The sequence below is a fragment of the Mandrillus leucophaeus genome, unplaced genomic scaffold (assembly GCF_000951045.1).
Source record: "Mandrillus leucophaeus isolate KB7577 unplaced genomic scaffold, Mleu.le_1.0 Scaffold410, whole genome shotgun sequence".
Taxonomy (NCBI): domain Eukaryota; kingdom Metazoa; phylum Chordata; class Mammalia; order Primates; family Cercopithecidae; genus Mandrillus; species Mandrillus leucophaeus.
Genome location: NW_012104366.1, coordinates 1,093,975 through 1,119,497, shown reverse-complemented (window position 1 = coordinate 1,119,497; position 25,523 = coordinate 1,093,975). Strand labels below are relative to the sequence as shown.

Here is a 25,523-nt window from a genome sequence, read left to right as displayed (position 1 = left end):
AAAAAAAACACACACACACACATTCCATGCCCAAATGTGAATCTGATAGCAAAATAAGCTGTATTATTTAATGCATTAAAATAAAATATAAGCTTGAAATGCCAGGCACAGAAAATGATAGCAAGTCACCAAATATAGTATCTTGCTTCAAGTTAGTTCCTCATTTACATCCATCTCACATCTCACATCCATCTCTAGAAACAAAAATCACAAACTGTCTAGAAGTTCATTCATTTTTAAATACTTTGGATACTTACTTGGAGATCACCCAAAGTTTTAAATGACACAATTCTTTAATAGACAGCATAAGAGATCTCCTTACTTGGTACATGTGTTCTGATCCAACTTTCCTAGAATGCCTGTTCAGTTGCAAACAAGTTTCATTAAATATTGAAATATTGAATATTCCATCATCTTCTAAGAGATCATCTTCTAAAAGACAAGAGAGAAACTTATAGTTTGCACCAAATTAGCAAAATGCATCACGGCTGAATGCAAGTGAAACTCTGACACCTTAAGAGAGCCAATTGGGTGTTTAAGAGGAATAATATTAAATCTGGCATCAATGGACTTATCTTCAAGTCCTGGCTCTCCAACTTCTCAATTGTAATTACCTTAGCTAAGTCACTGAACCTCAGTCTTCCTGTTTGTAAAAGCAAGTAATTCAGCTTGCTTTTCTTATGTCACAGGCTGCTTAGATAAGCAAATGAAACATTTAATAATTGCCATAAATTAATAAAGAAAGCTGTGATATTTTTAGAAAGTTAATCCTGTCACTTGGATTGTCCATAGTAAAATGTCATGAAGGTAAGCATAGCAGTAGCCAGGAAGTCTGAGAATAAAGAAAGTGGCAAATAAAAATCAAAGGCTATAGATTTAAACTCTCAGAGCAAGTGCTTTCCAACCTAGAAAATAACCAGAAAGTAGATGACCAAGCAAGAGGAAATTTGCTTTCACAGCAGACAGTATTTCAAGAGCTACTCAGCTGAGTACTAAGGCAATAAAATAATCAGAAAGCAGACTTGTTTTAACCATTGTACAGAAAAAATGTCATTTCATACCTCCTGTAGTCTAATTCATTCTTACAATGTTCTATTTTCTTAATGTAGTCTAAAAGGATAGATTTGTTACTAATGAATTAAAGAAATAACAGAGTCAGGAATAACATCAGTGATTTTCAAGAAAAAGTAAATTTCCTAACAAACAAGACTGTACTTCTTCTACCAATGGGAAAGGTGTAAATGTCTACCAAAGAGAAGCTATTTTATAACTACCTTTAATGTGTATTTCTCCTGTGGGAGTTTCTGCTACCTAAGAATGAGAACAATAAATTATTTTAGTCAAGATCAGAATTGTCCACAGCATTTTCAATATCACTGACATATTCAGCACAAGGCAACTAGCTGGGGAAAATCTTCCTGCCTATAATTGGAAAGTGTAGAAAGATGGTTATGAGAGAGAATTTGAAGACCTATCATATGTGCTCTCCTTTGTCGTCACAATTTTTATTTAACAGATTTCATAAGGACATCAGAAATGAAAATGGTCACATGTATGCATGTGATTTTGAGGAACACCAAGTGTCTGCATGTAAGAAATGCGTGTATGTAAGAAATACCACATAAAGCTTCTGTCTCTGTACAGGCAGAACAGAAGCAGAAGTACTGTCTGCACAGTTCATATCTCAATATGATTTTCACATAAGATAGTCATTATCGTCTGAATTCAGGGGAAGATGGCAATGTGAACAAAGGCATCTGGCTCCCACTTCCCACGCCCGAGCCTGACAGAAGTGATGGAGAATAAGTAAAAATGGGTCAAAATTTGCATCTGGGTTGGAAAGAAGGGTCGGTTGCCATACACAAGGCGGAAACATGAAGACATTTCAGCTTAGCACAGTATGGAAGAGCCCGGGCTAAAGAAAGACCCTAAGACCTACTGTGCAACCTGGCTTCCAAGCAAAGGAATGTAGTCCCAAAGTTTCAAAAGAAAGAACTGGAGGAGAACTAGAGCCCATGGAAAAATCAAGACAGGTCACAGGACAAATCAATGACCCATGCTCTATCTGGAGCCATTTAGCCCAGTGGTTCCCAAACTGCACCTCAGAATCACCCAGACATCTGCAGATTTGAAGTAATGCTTTGACATCTGTATTTTTTTAAGAGTTCACCTGACAATTCTTTTTCTCTCTCTCTCTTTTTTTAAACAGGGTCTCACTCTGTCACCCTGACTACACTGCAACCTCCACCTCCTGGGCTCAAGCAATCCTCCCACCTCAGCCTCCTGAGTAGCTAGGACTACAGACATACACCACCAAGCCCAGCTAATTTGGGGGGTTTCTTTTGTAGAAATAGGGTTTCACCATGTCCCCAGGCTGGTTTCAAACTCCTGGACTCAAGCCATCCACCTGCCTCAGTCTCCCAAAGTGCTGGGATTACAGGCATGAACCACCACATCCCTAACCTCACCAGGCAATTCTGATAGGCAATCAGGTATATATTAAAAATAATAGTATATATACTACTATTGCTACTGCTAATAATAATAATAGTAATAATAATAGCCCTTCTGTAGCCCACTGTAGATTAGTAACAGGGAAGGACTTCGAAGTAGAGGCCTCAGGACCTGAAGGTACCATCTGGCAGAGAGGCTGGGTTAACAGAAGGGGCTTGCCTCTTTCCTGCCTTGGTAGGCTGTAATGCCATAAAGAAGCCAGGCCCAAAGCCAACAACTTCACCAATCATAGCAAAATGCTCAGAAACAAAGCACAGGGTGGTGGGCTTTCTCACAGCTGCTGCCCAAAGGACACTGGATCACCCAACCAGCAGTAAATCCATTCATACTGAGATCTGATATAAACATACTACATTATCCCATGGAAAGGAAGATCAAAGGGAAGGCCATCCATTTTATTATGAGGAAAATATCAGACCTAGACTGAATTTTTATCTTCTAAGGATAAATAATCCAGAAGGGTGGAAAAAAAACTGCAAAATGATTCTACAAAGAAGGAGAAGGAAGGAAAGGAAGATTGTGCTCGGGAGGCAAAGAACAAGCATATTTATAAACAAGAAAATATTGAGCAATGGTAAAATTAGGTAGCATCTGTTTTGTACGGTAAATAAAATTTTTTAAAATAGATTCAAACAAGAGATAAAGGATGAGATAATAAGAGAACGTGACAGCAGAGAGGAAACTGGTAGAGAGAAGCAAAAATAAAAAGGGAACTAGATGAGACCCAAAGAAAAGGAAATGAAAGTGCAACAGCAGAATTTAAAGTGCATTGGAAATGGTAAAGATAGGAAATGTCAATGCAAAAATGCATATTTGCGTAAGTGCACATAGAGAACAAGCTTGTTATATATTCAAAGAAGGCAGAGGAAAAAGACTTGGACAATAAAAAGGAGAAAATGGGAAACCCATGTGGACGAACAAGCAATTCCACATAGGGGTATTTGAAGAGCAAAAAACAAACTTTTCTTAAAAAAGCAATAATCAGAGATGTAATAAAAGAAAATGTTCCTAATACATAGTTAAGCCAAATTCTAAAGACCAAAAAACTCACAGGGGGCTGGGCAAGGTGGCTCATGCCTGTAATCCCAGCACTTTGCGAGGCCAAGATGAATGGATCACTTGAGGTCAGGAGTTTGAGATCAGTCTGGCCAACATGGTGAAACCCTGTCTCTACTAAAAATACAAAAATTATCTGGGTGTGGTGACACACGCCTGTAATCCCAGCCACTCGGGAGGCTGAGGCACAAAAATCTCTTGAGCCCAGGAGGTGAAGGTTGCAGTGAGCCAATATCACACCACTGCACTCCAGCCTGGGTGACAAAATAAGACTCAGTTTCAAAACGACAACAACAACAACAGCAACTCACAGGGTACTTGGAAAACTTAGTGCAAAACATGAACATTTCTATCTGCCCACTACCCAGACAGAGGTTTCATGAAGGAAGAGACTTCTGTGTCACTATCGAATTCTCAACGCCTAAAAAACATCAGACACATAATAAGTGGTCAATAAACATTTGCCAGGTACATTAATAAATGATTAATGTCTTAAATTTTATGGCTAAAGAAGCCTTCATGATACATAAGCTGAAAATCAAATTGCTTACATAGAATTTTTTATATTTTATTTATTTATTTGAGACAGTCTCGCTCTATCACCCAGGCTGGAGTGCAGTGGTGTGATCTTGGCTCACTGCAACCTCCGCCTCCCGTGTTCAAGCAATTCTCGTGCCTAAGATTCCCAAGTAGCTGGAACTACAGGCACATACCACCGCCCCCCGCCCCACCGCCGGCTAATTTTGTAATTTTGGTGTTATGCCATGTTGATCCTGTCCTCAGGTGATCTGCCCACCTAAGCCTCCCAAAGTGCAGGGATTACAGGCATGAGCCACTGCACCTGGCCAGGATTTTTAAAAAAAAAAAGAAAATCACACCTTCTTCTAACTCTTCTTTCAAAGCTTCCAGTTCCCAATGTCAATATGAAATACTTCTAGAATTCCAAGAACAAAAGTTTATGACCCAACAATTTTATCTTCAATCAAGCTCTCCTTCACATGTGAAGGCAACAAAAGACATTCTCAGATCATCATGGACTCAGAAAGTATCCCATTGCCTCCCTGAGGAGCAGGCAAATCACCCTACAGAGAGAGAAATAGAGATAGAGAAATAATAGAGAATGTGGTTTGAAAAGACTGTCAATAAGCACTGAAACTATTAAAACATGTAGCCAAGGTTAAATCATTGCTACCAAGGTTTCTATAAATCAATATAAGAGTGAGCTCTTTGAAGAGATAATACATGTTAAAAATAAGAAACTGGTAATATAATGCCATACTAAACCAATAACCTAAGAGGAGAGAGAGGGGAAGAAATAAAAGGGAGTTTTGTAAATAAAAGGAATGCTAACTTATCTCATTCAGGGAAAAGTTAACAATATTTCAGTCTTAACACTGGTGAAAAAAGAAGTACACACTCAAATAGAATTTGTCTTTTTTAAATGTGACCACTTGTAGAAAAGAAAACAAAATCTATACTATCTGACTCACTGGAAAAGAAAATCTGTGTAACAAAAAGAAAACAAAAGACACAGCAAAGTAGCATTAAAAAGGGAAAAAACAGACCAGGAACAGTGGCTCACACCTGTAATCCCAGCACTTTGAGAAGCTGAGGTGGGAAGATCCCTTGAGGCCAGGAGTTCAAGACCAGCCTGGGCAATATAGTGACACCTTGTCTTTACAAAAATTTACAAAATGAAAAAATTAAGTGATCTGCATAACTGCAGTCCCAGCTACTTGGGAGCTGAGGTAGGAGGATTGCTTGAGCCTGGAAGGTCAAGGCTGCAGTGAGCCATGGTTGCACCACTGAACTCCAGCCTGGGCAACAGAGCTAGACCATATTAAAAAAACAGAAAAAAAAGAAAGAAAAGAAGAGGCCAGACGTGGTGGCTCACACCTGTAGTCCCAGCTACTCGGGAGGCTAAGGCACAAGAATCGCTTAAAACCGGGAGGCCAAGGTTGCAGTGAGCCAAGATCACGCCACTGCGCTCCAGCCTGGGCGACACAGTGAGATTCTGTCTCATTCATAAATAAATAAATAAATAAATAAATAAATAAATAAAAGGAAAATCATATCACAAATAAGAATGATGTAAGTTGGATAACTTATCTAATCAAAAATAAAAGTTTTCCAGAAAGGCTGTCAATACATGCTGTCTCCTAGAGTACATTTATAGCAATATTATTCAGATAGCTTTCAAGAAGGAAAAAAGTAGACAAAGGCATATCATGCAAATGCAAGCACAAATAAATCAAGAAGACAATGTTACTTTCAACATATAATTCAAGGCAAAGGTATTAAACAGGCTAAAACAAGCCATTTGTTACTAGTGAAAGAATCTATATTAAAGATATCAGTCATGAACATAAAAATCATATCAAAATGTGTGAAACAAACCAATAAGAATTTCTAAGAGGAACAGAAAATGGCAATCCATGTTAAAAATAAACAAAAACCAGAAGTACTGAATAATCTTATTAATAAAGTTGACTTAATAATAGATCTTACTCCCCTTACAGACAAACACTCTACCTTATTATCTAGCACCTACTGAAATTACCAAACTTGGCCAAATGCTGAGACCCAAGAAAATGTCAATAAATACTCCAAAACATACCAAAATGTAATAAAACTAGAAAATAACAACACAGTATAAATGTTACAAAGAAAAAATCTACCACTGTATAAAATGCTTATAATTAATTATTCAAAGAGAAAATCACAATAGTAATTATATAATGCTTTGAAAGTAAGGGTAAAGAAAATACATATTAAAACACTCATAAATAATTATTCTGTCAAACAGAAAATCAGAATAGCAATTATATCATGCCTTGAAACATGTATCAATGCCTAAAGAATTCTGCCAAAGCTCAAATCTGCAAGAGAGAAACATTAAAGACTTTTATTATCAAACAGAAAAGAATGGAAAAAAGTTGAATTTTGTTATGTATTCAGCTCAAGAATTTAGAAACAGAACAATATAACCAATTTAACAGAAATATGGGCTGTGCACTGTAACTCACACCTATAATCCCAGTACTTGGGGAGGCGGAGGCAGGCATATCAATTGAGCCCAGAAGTCCAAGACCAGCCTAGGCAACATGGTGAAACCCTGTCTCTACAAAAAATACAAAAATTTGCCAGGCATAGTGGTGCATGCTTATAGTCCCAGCTACTTGGGAGGCTGAGGTGGGAGGATCACTTGAGCCCAGGAGGTCAAGGTTGCAGTGAGCCGTGATTGCACCACTGCATTCCAACTTGGGTGACAGAGCTGGGTGTCTCAAAAAAAAAGAGAGAGAGAAACATGGAGAAGGAAAAATAAAAACAAGAGGAGAAATTAGTGAGTTTGAAAAAGAAAAACAATTTCAAAACCCAAGAGTTCATTCCTTGGGGGAAAAAAATTAGTAATAAAACACACAACCCAAACCCATCAACCTCTAAAAAGAGAAAGAGAACCAAACTTAGGAGTCAGAATAACCTGGGATTATATAACCTATAGACCCAGAGGAGATGAAAGCAAATATTCCATCTGACATTCTGTCAATATGTGTAATATATCAACCAAATATAATGTCAGAAACATAAACAGACCCGAAATCATGGAAGAAATTGACAAAGTTGTCAAAGAATCATCTCCTTAAAGGGGTGAAACTTCAGTGATCTTTTGAGAAAACGTTCAACTTTAAATGAAGGGAATAATTCCAATGTGACATAAACTATTCCAGAGGGAAAAACAATGGAAAACTTCCCAGTTCATTTTAAGGAAAATAGCGTAACTCCGATAATGAAATCAGAACAGAATGTCCAGGATCTGGAGGAAAAGAATGACAAGTCTTTATAATAGTGCATAAGTAAACAGAAGACTTGAGTACACACTGAGTAAATGTGGAAACATACCTTGCTCCCAGTTAGGATGGCTCAATATAAATCCTAATTCTCTCTAGATTAACTTGCAAATATAATCCAATTCCCTTTAGTCCAGAGACATTAAATAACTCAGCCATGATCAGCCAACTCTTCACTACAGACATAAGATGCAAAACCAGATCTGCCTGACTCCGAAGACCATGTTTTTCCCAAGGGGAAAGGAACTTGAACAGGTAATTGGATATTAGTAAAAACAGCTGATGCCAAACAGCAACCTGTCATCCTCACTGAATAGTGACCGGTGAGTGATGATCTTTTAAAGACATTTCCCTATAGTAGTTTACTAATAATTTTGTAAGGCTTCTCTGATTAGTTACCATATTAATTTTATAATATCTTTGCCTACATATTATTTACTTGCAAAGAATTAATTTTGTTTTATTTATATACAAATATGAAGAGACCTAATTTGTATAATCTCATAGTTGGTTTTATATTGTTAAGATTGGCAGACTTTTTCAACTATTTCTGCTGAATCTATGTCACTTCCCAGCTACTCGGGTTAAGGTACAGTTTAAGTGGGATAGCAAACAGCTAATTAAGAACTTTCTCAACTCCCCCAAAATAATAAATGACATCGGCCAGCTGTGGTGGTTCACACCTATAATCCCAGCACTTTGGGAGGCTGATGTGGGCAGATCACTTGAGGTCAGGAGTTTGAGATCAGCCTGGCCAATATGGTGAAACTCAGTCTCTACTAAAGACACAAAAAATAGCCAGGCGTGGTAGTGGGTGCCTGTAATCTCAGCTCCTCAGAAGGCTGAGGCAGGAGAATCGCTTGAACCTAGGAAGCAGAGATTGCAATGAGCCAAGATAGCACCACTGCACTCCAGCCTGGGCAACAGGGCAAGACTCCATCTCAGAAAAAAATAAATGAATGACATCAATTACTTCTCAAGGTTTGTCTACAGGGTTTTTTGTTTGTTTGTTTGTTTTCTGAGACAGGGTCTTGCCCTGTCACCCAGGTTGGAGTGCAGTGGCATGATCAGAGCTCACTGCAGCCTTGAACTCCCGGGTTCAAGTGATCCTCTTGCCTCAGCCACCGGAGTAACTGGGACTATAGGCATGCACCATCACACCAGGCTAAATTTTCTTTCTTTCTTTTTTTTGGTAGAGATGGGGGTCTCACTGTGTTGCTCAGGTTGACCTCAAACACCTGGCTTCAAGCAATCCTCCTCAGCCTCCCAAAGTGCAGGGATTACAGGCATGAGCTACTGTGCCCCACCTGTCTACAAAGTATTTAATTAGTCCTCATACCTCATAACCAGAGGTTTTTTTTTTTTTAAACTTACTGTAATTGTCACAATGTTTTTAAAAACCGATGTGACAATTATGTACAGTGAGGTTTATTTCTACTTCTTAAAGCTCCTTCCCTCCACTCCTTTTTTCAGCTAACACCTACCCTCCTGCATCCTAGGGGTGCCCCTGCTTCCACCTCCCCACTCTCAACTTGATCCCCTTAAAGCTGCTGGGTCAGCCTCCCTGGCACCTCCTCTTTCACACGCAAGAGCAAGAAATGACTTTTTTTTTTTTTGAGACAGTCTTGCCTGTTGCCCAGGCAGGAGTGCAGTGGCACTATCTCGGCTCACTCACTGCAACCTCTGCCCCCTGGGTTCAAGTGATTCCTGTGCCTCAGCCTCCCGAGTTGCTGGTCCTGCAGGCGTGTGCCACCACACCCAGCTAAGTTTTTCTAGTTCTAGTAGAGATATGGTTTTGCCATGTTGTCCACGCTGGTCTGGAACTCCTGACCTCAAGTGATCCGCCTGCTTCAGCCTCCCAAAGTGCTAGGATTATAGGCATGAGCCACCATACCTGGCCAGAAATGACTTTTGAGTTTACTGCCAAAGATAAGCCACATGGCTACCCTCTGTTGCCTTGGGTATTTGAGAGTGGACTGATCATCACCTAATGTTCTCATTTTAAATGCCTTTTCATTACTTGCCACCTCTCCCTGAGGGCTCAGCTGAGAAAAAATACCCCAGAGCCCATTCAGCCTGGTACCAAGAGGATACGGATCTCTCGACCTGCTCTAGTTCTACGGCTGGAGCAACTACGTCTGAATATAAATCTCAGAAAGCAAATAGGAGCTCTCCGGCCCAGCTGATTCTGCAGCATACTTCCCCACATTCCGTGCTTAGTGTTTTCTAGGAGGAAATGAGGCTTCGCCTCCACCTACCAGCTGTCTGGAAACCAATGACGGCTGGCACAGAGCGCCTGGGAGGTGCTGTGGAGATGTTCACCGTGTAGTTGGTGCCTGGGTACAGGGCTAGGCACACTTCTGGGGTCCTGCTGTCTGTGGTCAAGTTGACTGTCTCCTCATGAACTGATTCCATAGGGTCTAACCGTTGTCCTTTTACGGATATCTTTGAGAGGAAAAGACAAGAGAACCCCCTATGACTCCAGTCAAAACAATCCAGAATTTGTGGTGCTGGAGCCCATTCTCCTACTATTCCATTTTACACTGCGCTGCTCAGCCAGGGAGCATTCGTAAGGTACATCTCTGCTGCCAGGTATCTGCTGATAAAGTGTGATCAGCCCGGTGAATATTAAACCCCTAGAAGAGACATAAATGAGGAATCTCCCTAGGAAGTGCTCTCCTGCACACGAATGATCAAATGGAGACAACTGCAACCTGAGGACCATTGGCTGCACTCTGTCACCAAGTCAGCAGACGCTCCCGGGCTTGCTCTGGGGGCGTGAAATACAAGCGCTTGGAAACAAGCAATCGTGAGGATGCCAAATATAAACGCATCCCCCACACACGCACCCTGCTGAATGACGAACATGTTAAACACAAAATGCAAAATAACGAAATAATACAGATATCTTCAAAAATTCCGTCCGCTCTTTTTAAATGACAGCGGGATCAGAAAGCAGTTAGATTGAGGCCAGGCACGGTGGCTCATGCCTATAATCCCAGCACTCTGGGAGGCCGAGGTAGGTGGATCACCTGAAGTCAGAAGTTCGAGACCAGCCTGGCCAACATGGTGAAACCCCATCTCTACTGAAAATACAAAAAATTAGCCAAGCATGGTGGTGCACACCTGTAATACCAGCTACTTAGGAGGCTCAGGCAGGAGAATCACTTGCACCCAGGAGGCTGAGGTTGCAGTGAGCCAAGATCCCACCACTGCACTCCAGCCTGGGCAACAGAGTGAGACTGTCTCAAAAAAAAAAAAAAAAAAAAAAAGCAGCATTTAGATTGAAAAGCTCTCACGGAGGCAAGTCCCTCTGACTCATATTCCCATGGGTGACGTGTCTGTCCTAGCAGGAAGAAGTGGATCATTTCACTTACCACATATGCGATCTTGGGGTTTATTCTTCCTGAGTTTATTTGCCATCTCACACAGGTATCATTAAACACTGATACATCATCAATTTTTGTCAGAATTTCTAAAAGAGAAAAAGGCAGTCAACTCACAAAATGCATCAATGGGCTTTAGGAAAATTCTGAAGGATTTCAGTCTATCTGCACAGCTGGTATCTCTGCTGGTCACCATTCATCCTCAGAGGCGGACACTGAGTCAGGCAATGCAAGCTCTCCCAAGCCAATCACCCAACTTCTCTTCATCAGGAATGAGCGTGGCCCATTACCTGACTTAGAGGAAAAGGAAAGATTCCTGCTTGGGTATAGGTCAGAATTCCAACCTGTGATTCACTTGACAGGCCACTGATGCCACTGGCATTCCATTCGGGTAGAATGGAACGAGGCCCAGAACTGGGTCCTGAGTGAGACCTTCCCTGCAATTGCACAGGTGAGACCTGCTTCCACCTTTCTCTTCCCAACAAGATGGTGGGAAACTTCTTCAAGTCATTGCTATCCCAAGGGGGAAAATGACATGTCTCACCACACAGGACCACGCCTCAGAAACAGGTTGGGGCAAACTAAAGAAATTCTCCACAAGGTTCCTAGGTACTTCCAGCACTCCTGTAACTGAAGCTATTCTTCTATCAGGAGGCCACGGATTCCTCTGGGTTGTTCTGCTTCTTTTAAATATTCTGCATGTATTCCAGGTAATGAATTTAGCAATGTGGGAAACCATATGAAGGCCTTGGTTCCCCGAGGCAACATAGTTTTCAACAGTCGCAGTCAACCCTCAAGTGGTTGTTGAGACAGCAAGAAGGAAAGAGGATCTAGCTTTTTATTTCTTTGAAATCAAATTCCCAGCCGGGTGCAGTGGCTCACACCTGTAATCCCAGCACTTTGGGAGGTCAAGGTTGGCAGATTACCTGAGCTCAGAAGTTTGAGACCAGCCTGGACAACATAGTGAAACCCTATCTCTACTAAAAATACAAAACTTAGCTAGGTGTGGTGGCACGTGCCTGTAATCTCAACTACTTGCGAGGCTGAGGCAGGAGAATGGCTTGAACCTGAGGTTGCAGTAAGCTGAGATTGCACCACTGCACTCCAGCCTGGGTGACAGAGCAAAACTCCATCTCAAAAATAGTAAAATAAAATAAAATAAACTCCCTACACACAAGTAATCTACTTGCAAATGATATGATCTTATATATATCTATATATAAAACTCTAAGGAATCCACACCAAAACAAGTATTAGAGCTAAGAAAGGAGGTCAGCGAGGTTGCGGAATACAATGCCAATGTACAAAAATCTATTGTATTTCTATACACTAGCAATGAGTAGTCCAAAGATGAAATGAAGAAAACGATTTCATTTACAATACTATCAAAAACAAACAGGCCTGGTGCAATGGCTCACACCTGTAATCCCAGCACTTTGGGAGGCCAAGGCAGGTTGGTCACCTGAGGTCAGGAGTTCGAGACCAGCCTGGCTAACATGACGAAATCCCGTCTCTACTAAAAATACAAAAATTAGCCGGGCGCACTGGCACATGCCTGTAGTCCCAGCTACTTGGGAGGCTGAGGCAGGAGAATCACTTGAACCCGGGAAGCAGAGGTTGCAGTGAGCCAAGATCCTGCCACTGCACTCCAGCCTGGGTGACAGAGTGAGACTCCATCTCAAAAACAAAAACAAAAGCAAACAAACAAAATTCCCGCAGACAGAAGCTATCATACAATTATTCCTGGAGAAAGTTATCCTCATGTCACCAAAATTGGATATTCCACAGCCCCAGTTCAAGCCTTCCCATTGAAGCAAACACCTCTTAAGAACTCCTCAACCTCTCTCAGCTTCCCTTGCTCCTTGTCCCATCCCTGCATGGGTTTTGACAACATGACCAGGTCTTGCCTCCTATTCTGGGGCTTCCCTGCTGTGGCACCCACACCCCAGCACATGCCATCTGGAAGTGCAGGGGAGTTAAAATCCCATGGGGACAGGAGCTGATAGAGAAATCCTTCCTCCTTTCTTTTCTCTGAAGGACTGTCCAACAAAGACTTAGTTTCTTCAGCGTCTAAGGACACTGTCACACAGATGGGGTAATGCCTGCCCTCTGTGGAGACCAGTACAATCAGGCATCGTACGCTGACTCTCCTTCTTTCCCTGCTTTACTGCCCTTGGTTCCCATTCCTGATGCCTGGGATTTGATTCTCTACTGCATAATAAATATAAACCCAATGAAAGGCTCCCATCTAAGAAGAGCGAGAAAGCTAATTCTCCATCTCAGAAAAGACTCTCCACGACTCAGCTCCTGTTTCTCCCTTCTAGTAAATCTCTTCGCAGTCTCCAAGTGCAAAAGGAAGCCTGTACCTTGGGTACCTGGAGGGCCAACCCTCTTCTCCTGTACTCAGAACCAATGCTAGCTTTGGATCGACCCAGATCTATTGATCTCTCTGCCCAAATAAGAGTTTATATCTTTACTAAATCATCCCTTCGGGAACAATGCCTAGATTCTGTGTCCCACATGACCTGGTCTTGGGTAAGCCCAGGTCATCTATTAGCAAGCGAAAATCAATGGAGGCAGAGAGGGGAAAACAGGCAAACTCCTGCTGAGATACCAGAAAGGCCACCCACGGCTGTCTGCAGCATTCCTGGATCTCCATATTAGTATTTCTCCCTAGAACACACACAAATTGAAATCAAATAAATACTCCAATTGTGAGCCAAGTGGGTGCGGTGGCTCACGCCTGTAATCCTAGCACTTTGGGAGGCTGAGACAGGCATATCACTTGAGGTCAGGAGTTTGAGACCAGCCTGGGCAACATGGTGAAACCCTGTGTCTACTAAAAATACAAAAAATTAGCCAGGCGTGGTGGTACACACCTGTAATTCCAACTACTTGGGAGATTGAGGCACAAGAATTACTTGAACCCAGGAGGCAGAGGTTGCAGTGAGCCAAGATTGTGCCACTGCACTGCAGCCCGGGCAACAGAATGAGACTCCATTGCAAAAAAAAAAAAAAAGAAAAAGAAAAAGAAAGAAAGAAAAGCGAAAAAAAAAGAAAAGAAATACTCCAATCGTGAGCATGGGTACCCTAAGAGACACAATGACCTTATCAGTTCACCCCCATGGGTAGCATAAAGATGATGTTGGTACTACTCTTTTATCAGCCTGAACAAGCCCCAGATATTTCTGGCCTCTACCCTCTTTGCTGCCCTTCAAAGCCCCAGAGCTCTTGGCATCTCTGCTCACTCACACAGGCCTTTGATACTAACTCACCACCTGGTCCAGAAAGAAAAGGCACCAGCCCAGCCCTCATCTTCTCTCTGAATTGCCAGCAAAGCGAATTTCCTTCTTACTCTCAGTTCCTTTGTCATCCAAGCAGAGATTAGAAAGGAGTTTTCTTTCTTGTCCTTCCTTCTTGCTCATTCACTATGACAACTGTAAATGGCATCTCAAAGATGCCATCTGCCTCCAGCCTGTGCCATGCTCTCTGCACAGATGGGACCCAGATCCAATTATAGGGGTGTCAGATATTTCATCCCAGGGAGCAGTTTAACAAAGTTTGGTTGCTTTTCCCTCCAGGTGCCTACAAATTAGTTGGAAAGACTCCTTTATAAATGAATCAGATATTCAACATCTACATTAATGCTGCCCTTTGAATGGAGACTATATGCCCTCATTCCAATAGTGCTGATAACTGAAAATATTTCTGGAAGTCTTCTTTGGAGCTGTCCCAGAGCTCTTTCATTCCCTGCTCACTACTAACTGAATGGCTATCAAATGCCAAGCATCCTGCCACTCCAGGCACTGGGCTGTGACGATGTCATCTGCTGACTATGTAGGGAAAAAGTACTCTTAAAAGTCGTGTATCTGTTAATGGTAGTTGAAGGGATGGTTGCAGGTGAGATATGCTGGTAGGGCAGAGACAGTGAATGGCCCAACGGCAGAACACTGGGAAACACTGAAATTCGGGAGGTACCAGAGGAAAAAGGCAATGCAGAAGAGAGGCAGGAGGCTGGTAGAGTGACTGATGTCTAGGAATGAAAGGAAGAACTTGAAAGAGTGTCTCTCAGCCTTCCAAGGCCAGGCACAGTAGCTGACACCTGTAATCTCAGCACTTTGAGAGGCCGAGGCGGGCAGATTACTTGAGGCCAGGAATTCGAGACCAGCCTGGCCAACATGGCGAAAACACGTCTCTACTAAAAATATAGAAATTAGCCAGGTGTGGTGGTGCACACCTGTAATCCCAGCTACTCAGGAGGCGGAGGCACGAGAATCGCTTGAATCTGGGAGGCGGAGGTTGCAGTGAGCTGAGAGTGTGCCACTGCACTCCAGCCTGGGTGATACAACAAGACTCTGTCCCTAAAAATTAAAAATAAAAATAATTTCTTTAAGAAAATTATCAGCCTTCCTTCCCACCAGTCCCCCACAGCCTCCTCATTCCCTAGCCAAGAAGGGCCTGGAGCAGTTCAAGGCAGTGGGCGCAAGCTCCATCTCCCTCTCTCCTCTCACATGGCCCTTCTCCCCTGATGGACTGCCCACAGCATCAGGATTAGATCTGAGGTTTGATTTTGGGTAGAGGTGGGAAGAGCAGGCCCTTGTCCTGTCTAGTTGTAGAAAACAGAGACCTCTCTGGCTTAAAAGAAGGAGGCCCACATAGCATCCAGCTGAACTCTCATTGGATTTGGGGAAAGAAAGCCTCAGTGGGTGATAAAGTAAGTGCCTTTGTTTTGCTTTACTCTGTGTGTGTGTGTGTGTGTGTGTATGTGTGTGTGTGTGTCTGTGTGTGTGTGTATACACATACATATATATATAATGTTATGTATATATAGATAGGTATAGATATATATAATGTTACATATTTTGATATTTTGTTAGCATCTAGTATTTCTGTATGTGGTACTTATTACATTAACTAAATATGTAAGTCATTATATAATGACTACCTCTCCTGAATGTAACTTTACAATGGCAAAGACCATGTTTCTCTCTCTATCCTCAGGTCCTAGTATAGTGCCTTAAATATAGATATTAAAAAATATGTATTATTTGGTTGACTAGTTGGATGGATGGATAAATGATCCACAATGCTAAATGTTGTGGAAAGGTTGAGAAGGATGAGAGCTGAAACTGGAACATGAAGTTGGCAGTTAGGTGGTCATCAGTGACCTTGGTGAGATGCTACAGTGAAGTGGGGGTGTTCGATACCTGGTTTCCCCCCAGTAGGCTGAGAAGAGCATAGGAGGGGAGGGAACAAGACAGTGAGCCCAGACTACTCTTTCAGAAGTCCCACTGTGCAAGGACAGGGGTTGGTCTAGTGTACTCCCTTGGTTTACAATTTTATATCCTTTTTCTATATTTCTGGAAACAGCAAAAGGTCATACAGAATAAATCCAGGTGCCCCAAACAGATGGTCAAGCGAGCTCAGTATCATTTCTAGTCAAAACAGCATCTGATTTCAAAAGGAATGTAACTGATCTTCTAATACGGCTCATAAACTGCCTTCCAAGGCAAACACATGATGATAATGGCAGCACCACAGAAATCAGGGTATGGCTTCCCACAGTGGCTACTTGAATAAATGTATGTTTGGCTATAAAAGTTTTAATGTGTTTCCTTTCTTTCTTTGAAGTCTTAGATTCACATAAAATAAGTAGAAGTAGCATGGCTTAGAGTACGTTAGTGTAAAATATATTGCACACTTTGGGATGATTTTTGGTGGCACACAAATACTTTTTTTTTTTTTTTTTTTGGAGACGGAGTCTTGCACTGTCACCTAGGATGGAGTGCAGTGGCGTGTTCTCAGCTCACTACAACCTCCGCCTCCTGAGTTCAAGCAATCCTCTGGCCTCAGCCTCCCAAGTAGCTGGGACTACAGGCACGTGCCACCACACCCAGCTAATTTTTGTATCTTTAGTAGAGGCAGGATCTCACCGTGTTGGCCAGGCTGGTCTCAAACTCCTGACCTCAGGTGATCCACCCCCCTCGGCCTCCCAAAGTGCAGGGATTACAGGCGTGAGCCACCGCGCCCGGCCAGGAATACATTTTTATCTGTTCACTATGTATCGGTTTTTGTGTATATCAGAAAAATACACCTACTTCATCAGACTCATGAGATCACATATATCGTCCTTAATAAATTTGAATTATAAGTTTAAGGTTATGTTGTTTAAGGAAACATTCTAAGTAAATAATACTCTTATTATGGCAAACATTGTGTCAGGGTGGTATACAAATAATTCAAGCTTGGAAGACACTGACGTAGGAGAAAGAATGTGGGCTTTCTGGGCTTACAGGCCTCAGTTCAAATCCTGGCTCTCCCATTTGCTAATTATTGAGTGACCAGTAAAAGTCACTTAACCTTTATGAGTCTCAGATTACTCATCTCTGAAATGAAAATAACAAAGCTGACTTCAAAAGGGTTTTAAGAGGATGAAATGAAATCGAGCTTTCAGGCCCCTGGTTGAGCCTGGGGTATGTACATTCATGCTCAGCCAGCAGGAGCTATAATGCTTGATGGTCCAAACCTCATTCACATATTCCAATACATCTGACCATGTGGCTATTTATGGAAATGTATCCATTTATTCCGGCTGACCTTTCTGTTCCATCTGAAATGTGTATGGCTGCAAGTGAGCAGCCAGTGGCCGGAGAAGAGGGTCACCAGCCAAACAGAAGGGACAGAGGCTAACAGTGTCCTGCAGGCATCTGAGCAGTGCCCAGAGCAGTTTAGGGGCACAGAAAGGATCCTAGCGATAAACAGCCTCTGTTCCAGCAGAGATGTTACCCTTCAGAGAGCGTGGAGTGAGTGAGCGTCAGCCTTATAATCATTAACCCAGATTCTAAACATGAAAAGCCAAATGGCCTGTGCAGAATGGAAGCCAGGGAAAGTCTTATCAAGAATGAATCAGTCTCTTTGATCTTGAGGTAAACTGACTCATTAACATCAAGCTTCCACCTGGGGTTTTTCCAGACACTAAAGTGATTGCCTAATTCCCAGCTGTCTGGAGTTTCCAGTCCAAACTGGCCTTGCAGGGGGTGGGAAAAAAGAGTCCCACCACCTTGATAGAGCTCACAGCTCATTAAAAGCACATACAGATTTGTGCTACTAATCCAAAAGACTAGTCAAAAATATTTTTAAAGGTAATTAAAAACAACCCAGGTAAAGATAAATTATTCTACCCAGTTTGGAACTAAATATAGAAGTCCAGGAAGATAAACAGTGAAAACAGGACAGAGGTAGGAGGCATTCAGAGAGAAGCACTAAAGTAGAAAAAGATGAGAGGGGAAGCCAAAAGTGAATATTAAGAAAGGGAAATATAAAATACACACAGGCAGGAGGATGGCTTGAGGCTAGCAGTTTGAGACCAACCTGGGCAACATAGTGAGACCCCCGTCTCTACAAAAAAATTTTTAAAAATTTAGCCACGCATGGTGGTTCATATCTGTAGTCCCAGCTGCTTGAGAGGCTGAGGCAGAAGGATAGCTTAAGCCCAGGAGTTTGTGGCTGTGGTTAGCTGTGATCACTGCACTTCAACCTGGGTGACAGAGTGAGTCTCCATCTCCAACAACAACAACAACAAATACACAGAGACAGTTGGGATGAGGGGAGTGAAGAAATAGGTAAAAAGTGAAAAACAGGGAAAAGAAAAAAGAAAAGGGGTAGCTGAGGAAGAGCCATGGTAATCAGCAGCTCTCACTACATTTCCAGAAGCCTCTCCTACCTACCCACCCAGAGATCATCTGCACTGCACCATGAATTAATCATCATGTAAATCATCCCCTTTATCTGCGGAAATTGAATTTAGCTGCCAATCCTGATTGAGGGCATAAAGGCCTCCTCACAGAAAGATCACAGCTCTCAGGGAAAATGCCTTTTCTTTCCTTAAATCAAAGCTCGCATAAACCCATGGAAACAGCTGCAGCTGGAGCCACAGACTTTGTGAAAGGTAGCAGGCTGAGGATGGTAATTATAATTAGCAGTTACATAACATGTTTGTTCTTCAAAGTGCTCTACAAGCATCAGCTAATTAATAGCTTACTATGCCCCATGCAGATCCACTGGTTTTTCATGCGGTGACTAATTCTTATACCCCCATTGACTGCTGAATGGTGGAGGCAGAGCAGCTTGAGCAATGAAGCAAATGGCTGAGGCTCAGAAGCTATACCCAGCTCTTACCAAGTGACTCCAGCAGTTGCTCTGTGTCGGGAATACTTCCCCAAAACGTTGAATTCAGCATTCCAGGAGGCAGTTACCTCACTTCCTCCAAATAACTGTTGGAGGTGCTTTTGCAAATGCCATGATAGGTTGGAGTGACCATCAGTCTAGTCCAGCATGGCATTAGCTCCAATTATTAAGACTGGAACCCTAGAGTCTTTGGTATCAGTTACACGTTTGCCCTTGCTCCTCTGTGCAGGCTGGGCAAGGCAATGAGACCTCTCTAAGAGAAGACTGCATTATATCTCTGGGTTCTCATCCAGCTCTACCCTTCTTTGTTTTTCCGATGGCAGTCTCTGGCCTACATCCTCTTGAATTCTGATGGAGATAACCAAATGTAGGAATTGCATGGCACACACAGGGCCTCAACGGCAGAGCTGAGCTTTCCATCTATTCCAAGAATGCTTTACTCAAGGATTTCAGAGATCCAGGAACACCTTGTTACTTGTAAAACATTATGTGTGTATGTGTATGTGCATATCTTTGGGGAAAAGGTCTGTTTCCCCTGTTTCACTGTAAATTCCAAGAGGGTCATGCCGACAAAGTACCTGACATATAGTGCATGCTAAATAGATATCTATTGAATGAATGGACAGATTTCCTCAAATTCCCATCCCCAACATAATTATGAACCATTGCCTATGGAAAAATAATCCCCAGGGGCCTACATGTCTTGTTTGCTCTGGCTAGACTTTCCAATGGAAAATATTGGTGAGCAAGACCACAATTCCGCTGCTAGTCAAAGCAGAGACCCAGATCAAAGCTCCTGGAGATTTCACTCTTCAGAGACCTGTCTTCAGAGCCAAGCAAGTCAACAGCCAGAAATATATTCCCAGGGACTGTGTGACAACCATTTGTCATACCTTCTGATCAACCATCCCAAATGGTAAGAATCATTGCCTTTTCTCACCTTGTCCCTCGGAGGCAGAGGTGTGAAATGAATCATGTAGAAGCGCACGCTTCTGATTCATGAGAAGAGCTTCACGTGAGGCTAACAACTTTAGGAAAAAGACTAACCATGTGCATGGTGTTTTCAGTTTTCTAAAATGTGCCCCACAGATTATCTTATTTGATTCCTTTTCAACACTCTTTGAAGTAAGAAAAACAGATTTTATTTCCTTCTTTTATAGATGAGGAAACTGAGGCTCAGAATGCCTCACCTAATGACACACGGCTAATATATGGCATTGCTAGAATATGAACTGAAGTCTCAAAACTCCTTTTTTTATTGAGACAGAGTCTTACTCTATTCCCCAGGCTAGAGTGCAGGGATGTGATCTTGGCTCACAACTGTCTCCTGGGTTCCAACAATTCTCCTGCGTCAGCCACCCGAGTAGTGGGGGCTACAGGTGTGCACCGCCACACCTGGCAAATTTTTAATTTTTTGTAGAGATGAGGTCTCACTATGTCTTCCAGGCTGGTCTTGAACTCCAGGGGTCAAGCAATCCTCCTGCCTTGGCCTCTCAAAGTGCTGGGATTACAGGTGTGAGCCACTGCACCCAGCTAATTTTTGTATTTTTAGTAGACATGGGGTTTTACCATGTTGGCCAGGCTGGTCTTGAACTCCTGACCTCAAGTGATCTACCTGCCTCAGCCTCCCAAAGTGCAGAGCTTACAGGCGTGAGCCACTGCACCAGGCCTCAAAACTCGTTTTCACCAGCAATTCCACTTCTGTGTATATATCCAAAAGAATTGAAAACAGGGTCTCAAAGAGATATTTGTACACACATTTCAAGCATTATTCATCATAGCCGAAAGATGGAACGTACCCAAGTGTCCATCAACAGATGAATGGATAAACAAAATGTGGGATACTCATATAATGGACTATTAGCCTTAAGAAGAAAGGAAATGTTGACACATGTTACAACATGGATGTATCTTAAAGACATTATGCTTAGTGAAATAAGCCAGTCTCAAATGGACAAGTACCATATGAGATACCTACAGTAGTCAAATTCACAAGAGACAGAAAGTAGAAGGGTGACATTCCAGGGGCTGTGGGGAGGGGCAAATGGGGAGTTGTTGTTTAATGGGTATAACATTTCAGTTTTGCAAGATGAAAAAGTTCTGGAGATTGGTTGTGCAACAACATGAGTATACGTAAACAAACACTACTGAACTGCACACTTAAAAATAGTTCAGATGGTGTATTCATCAGTTTCATGTTGCTATAAAGGAATACCTGAGACCAGGTAATTTATAAAGAAAAGAGGTTTATCTGGCTCATGGTTCTGCAGGCTGTACAGGAAGCATGGCACCAGCATCTGCTTCTGGTGAGGGCCTTGGGAAGTTGATGATCATGGCAGAAGGTGAAGAGGGAGCAGGCATGTCAAACGGCAAGAGAGGGAGCCAAAGAGAGAGAAGAAGGTGCCAGGCTGCTTTTAACAACGAGCTCTCATGTGAACTAAGAGCAAGAATTCATCACCAAGGGGAGGACACAAAGCCATTCCTGAGTGATCTGGCCCCATGACCCAAACACTTCCCACCAGGCCCCACCTCCAACACGGAAGACCACATTTTGGCATGAGATATGGAGGAGACAAACATCCAAACTATATTAGATGGTAAGCCAGGCATGGTGGCTCACACCTGTAATCCCAGCACTTTGGGAGGCCTAAGCAGGCAGATTGCTTGAGGCCTGGAGTTCGAGACCAGCCTGGGCAACGTGATGAAACCCTGTCTCTACTTAAAATACAAAAATTAGCCAGACATGGTGGCAGACACCTGTAATCCCAGGTACTCAGGAGGCTGAGGCACGAGAATCACTTGATCACTGTAACCTGGGAGGCGGAGGCTGCAGTGAGCTGAGATCGCGCCAGTGCACTCCAGCCTGGGTGACAAAGCAAGACTCCATTTCAAAAAAAAAGAAATGAAACTATATTAGATGATAAATTTTATGTTTTATGTGTGTTAACACAATAAACATTAAAAAACTATTTTTCATCATAACACCTTTTCTCTGAAAAATGGTCAACAGGTGTTAAGTTAGGAGTGTGCCCCTCTGAGAAAATGGTTCATGGAGAAAAACGTCTCAGCCAGTCAAGCAGAGGGGACAGGAATCACAGTGATTTAAGGTGAGTCTCAAAAGATGGATGCATAACATTTTTCATCCAACTTATTTTTCCAATCCACCCTCTAAATCTTCAGGACTTAGCTGACAAATCTAAAGCCAGGTGCACAACCAGGTAAAGAGCAGAGCTGGATGCAGTATGTAGAGTGAAGCAGCAATCAGACAGTTTTAGGCCCTCGGCTCCCACTGGCTGTTTTGTTCCTGGGTAGCAGGAGCCCAGAAGAACAGAATCTGTACCTGTGCATGTTAAAGTGCTTTCTCTCCAGGTGCCTTTCTCTGTGCAAACAGAAGTGATCTTTCCTCCAGGGCTCTCAAAGCCCTCTTGACAGACATAGCGAGCCACACCGCCCAGCCTGGAGCTGTGATTTCCTACCAAGATGGCGTGCCGCATTTCTGGAGGGTTGCCACAGTTGATCTCTGCAATGGGAACCAACACAGCACTGGTTATAAGCCCTGACTTCCAACCCTACAATTCATATCTTTAAAATAAATATTTAATAGTGATAGAGGCCACTCAAACAAGAAAAGAGAAAACAGTAACCCCATCAAATAATCCAATATAAGTATGTCTGAATTTAATAAAATTTCTAAACATGCACACATAGAGAATAGTCAAATTATGAGATTACTTACTTATAAAGAATTCACTGATCTATGAAATAATATATCTTAGCATTCTTTTAAATATTACAGTTCTCTGGTACATTTTACTATGCATCTTCAGATCATCAACCCCAGAGTAGATGATAATGCAGTTGTAGCAATTATTGCCAATTGATTGCTAAATAAAATATATTCAAAATCTCTGAACTTTTTAAAGCAAATTAATGGAGAAAGTATTTATCTCCTAAAGATTCAACTTATATGCACCTTTCAAAGAAAAAAATCAGTTGCACAGGAGGAGATAAACCTGGAATTACAAAACTGATATGAAATTTTTTTCCCTACAACTGACTACTAAAAGACAATTAAATATTTACAAAGAACTATCTAAAGGTAAAAGATTATGACATGACCATTCTAGACCCAGTCAAACTACACTTCACTTAAGAGCCCAAGAAAGTCATTTTTAGATATTTCAGAATTTTTAAAAATCAACCCATGTATCTTTTCTGGGAAAAAAAATTAAAAAGATGAATCAGAACAAATATCGTAAGAATAAGGGCAGCACAGACAGGTTTTAGAAAAAACACCAAGAAACAATGAAATCAGCAAGATGTATGGATGTCTCCATAATCACTTAAATGTGACTTTAGAGCTTGACATAACTATTAGTAAAGGATTCTAGAACTAAACGTTGAACAATGTAAAATAATAATAAAAATAAAATTTTACATTATTTCAATAAAACCAGAGCAGTGAGTTGAAGGGAGGAAGTAAAGCGTACTAATGTTTCATATCACACGATAGTGCTCATGGATACAACATTATTCAAGAAAGTATAATAAATATAAAATAAGATGGCTGTAATAATTTCAAATGTCACCAATAGTCTCAGTTATACCTAAACACAGAAAGAAAAAAAAATCTGTTATTCTATAGTAAGAGAAAAAAAAAAAAGAAAACAAGGCATTTATTCTGATTTGTGATTTTCTCCCCAATCTGTAGAAAGTCAAGAAAATTAAGCCCTCCTGACATCCAGCCTTTTTAAACAGAAGTCCTTTTATTGAAATAACAGCAGTCAAACTAGAGAAAATCATATAATCTGTTCCCATATCCCCACCAGCCATCCTTGCTCTTAGAAATAGATGGCTTCTTTTAAATGAGCCTCTGATACAGAATGTGTGGATTTAATGGAATTGCACTCTTTTCCATTCCATTGTGGATGCTTGGTCTGTTGCAGGACCCCAGAGTTATTTCTAGGAGGGAGGTTTCCCAGAGCAGGATCTCATCTAATTTCCAACCCTGTCTACCTCTCATGTCCCAGGTTTGCCCACAGAGCTTTAGTTCCCTTTTCATGCATATTCACCAGACGCAAGACTCTTTGGCCCTCATCATGTTTTCCCAGCATCAAACCTTTAGATGTATTTAATGGCCCAAGACATTCCAAGGATGAATATATTTGTGTGTACACAAGCAACCAACCAAAGAGATGGTTAATGTTTCATAAGACTGCCTAGTCACATTGTTGACATCTGAAACATCTTCTAATTTAAGACAGAGTTCAGTTACAGCAGGAAGTAGAGGGGCCATCGCTAAGGAGGATGGAGGTATAGGTTCGTGTACACTGAAGGTGGAAGGTTAAAGTGCTCAGTGGAGAAGTCTGGGAGGGAACCCAGCGCAAGTCATTGGGTTAGGGGAGAAGCACAAACACAAAAGGGATAAAAGTACAAAAGATAACTAGATTGGCTTCCATCTTGGATGTGACCAAGAGTAATGGAAGGCATGATGACTTTGGTTGGGACTGCAAGATTTTTTTAAAAAATTAATACCAAATATTACCCAACTGATAAGAAATCAATAACTTGTTATCTAAGGATTAAGGCTCAAAGGCTCAGGTGGATGCCCCATTAGGAAGCAGCTTGGACCTGTGGCTCTGTGAGTTCCCCATTAACAGAGCTATTCAAGTTGGACAGTCCCTCAGCAAGAGACATTTAGAGAGGATTCCAGCATGGCTTGGATTAAACGCATGGTTGTAACAGCTACACATCTGAATCCCCTGGGAAGCTTTAGAAAAACGCACGTACTGGAGTCCCACACCCACCCAGAGATAACTCTTCTGATTCAGTAGTACTGAATTGGGTTCTTGGTATCCAAATTTCTACAAAGCTCCAAATTTGATTTTGGTGCACACCCTCAGCTGAGAATCTGAATGAAATCCTGGTACAAATGGCTACCATTTGTCATCATATGCATTCCAACAGATCCTAAGTATAAAGCATTACTATTCACAATACCCATCCATGTTAAGGGTTATTTTCCCCACTGTACAGGCAAAGACAGCTCAAAATGATTGAATGATATGTTCAAAGTTACACAGGCAATTACGGGATGGCCAGGAGTTGAAGGCATGTCAGTTGTATTCTTTTCCCTACACCCACAGCTTCTCGAAAGTTGGCTGGGCATGGTGGCTCACCCCTGTAATCCCAGCACTTTGGGAGGCCGAGGCAGGCAGATCACTTGAGACCAGGAGTTTGAGACCAGCCTGGCCAACATGGCAAAACCTCATCTCTACCAAAAATACAAAAATTACCCGGGCATGGTGGCATGTGCTACTCAGGAGACTGAGGCACAAGAATCACTTGAACCCAGGAGGCAGAGGTTGCAGTGAGCTGAGATCGTGCTACTGCACTCCAGCCTGGCCAACAGAGTGAGACTCCATCTCAAAAAGAAAAAGAAAAATGTTGCTCCAACTCTGCCCAGGCTGGAGTGCAGTGGCGCCATCACAGTTCACCGCAGCCTTGACCTCCAGGGCTCAAGAAATCCTCC

The 25,523-nt window shown here is 42.0% G+C and overlaps 1 protein-coding gene across 2 annotated transcripts in view; it reads right to left on the bottom strand.

The window, feature by feature from the left end:
* Nucleotides 1–25,523, bottom strand: part of SUSD1 (sushi domain containing 1) — a 128,807-nt gene that overhangs the window by 73,087 nt on the left and 30,197 nt on the right. For both annotated transcript variants that reach the window (XM_011992456.1, XM_011992458.1), the window contains exons 5-8: nucleotides 22,332–22,511; nucleotides 10,796–10,893; nucleotides 9,677–9,863; nucleotides 323–432 (exon numbers count right to left, since the gene is read on the bottom strand). In XM_011992456.1, the coding sequence (XP_011847846.1) occupies nucleotides 323–432; nucleotides 9,677–9,863; nucleotides 10,796–10,893; nucleotides 22,332–22,511 (575 nt within the window). The remainder of the gene's footprint in view (nucleotides 1–322; nucleotides 433–9,676; nucleotides 9,864–10,795; nucleotides 10,894–22,331; nucleotides 22,512–25,523) is intronic.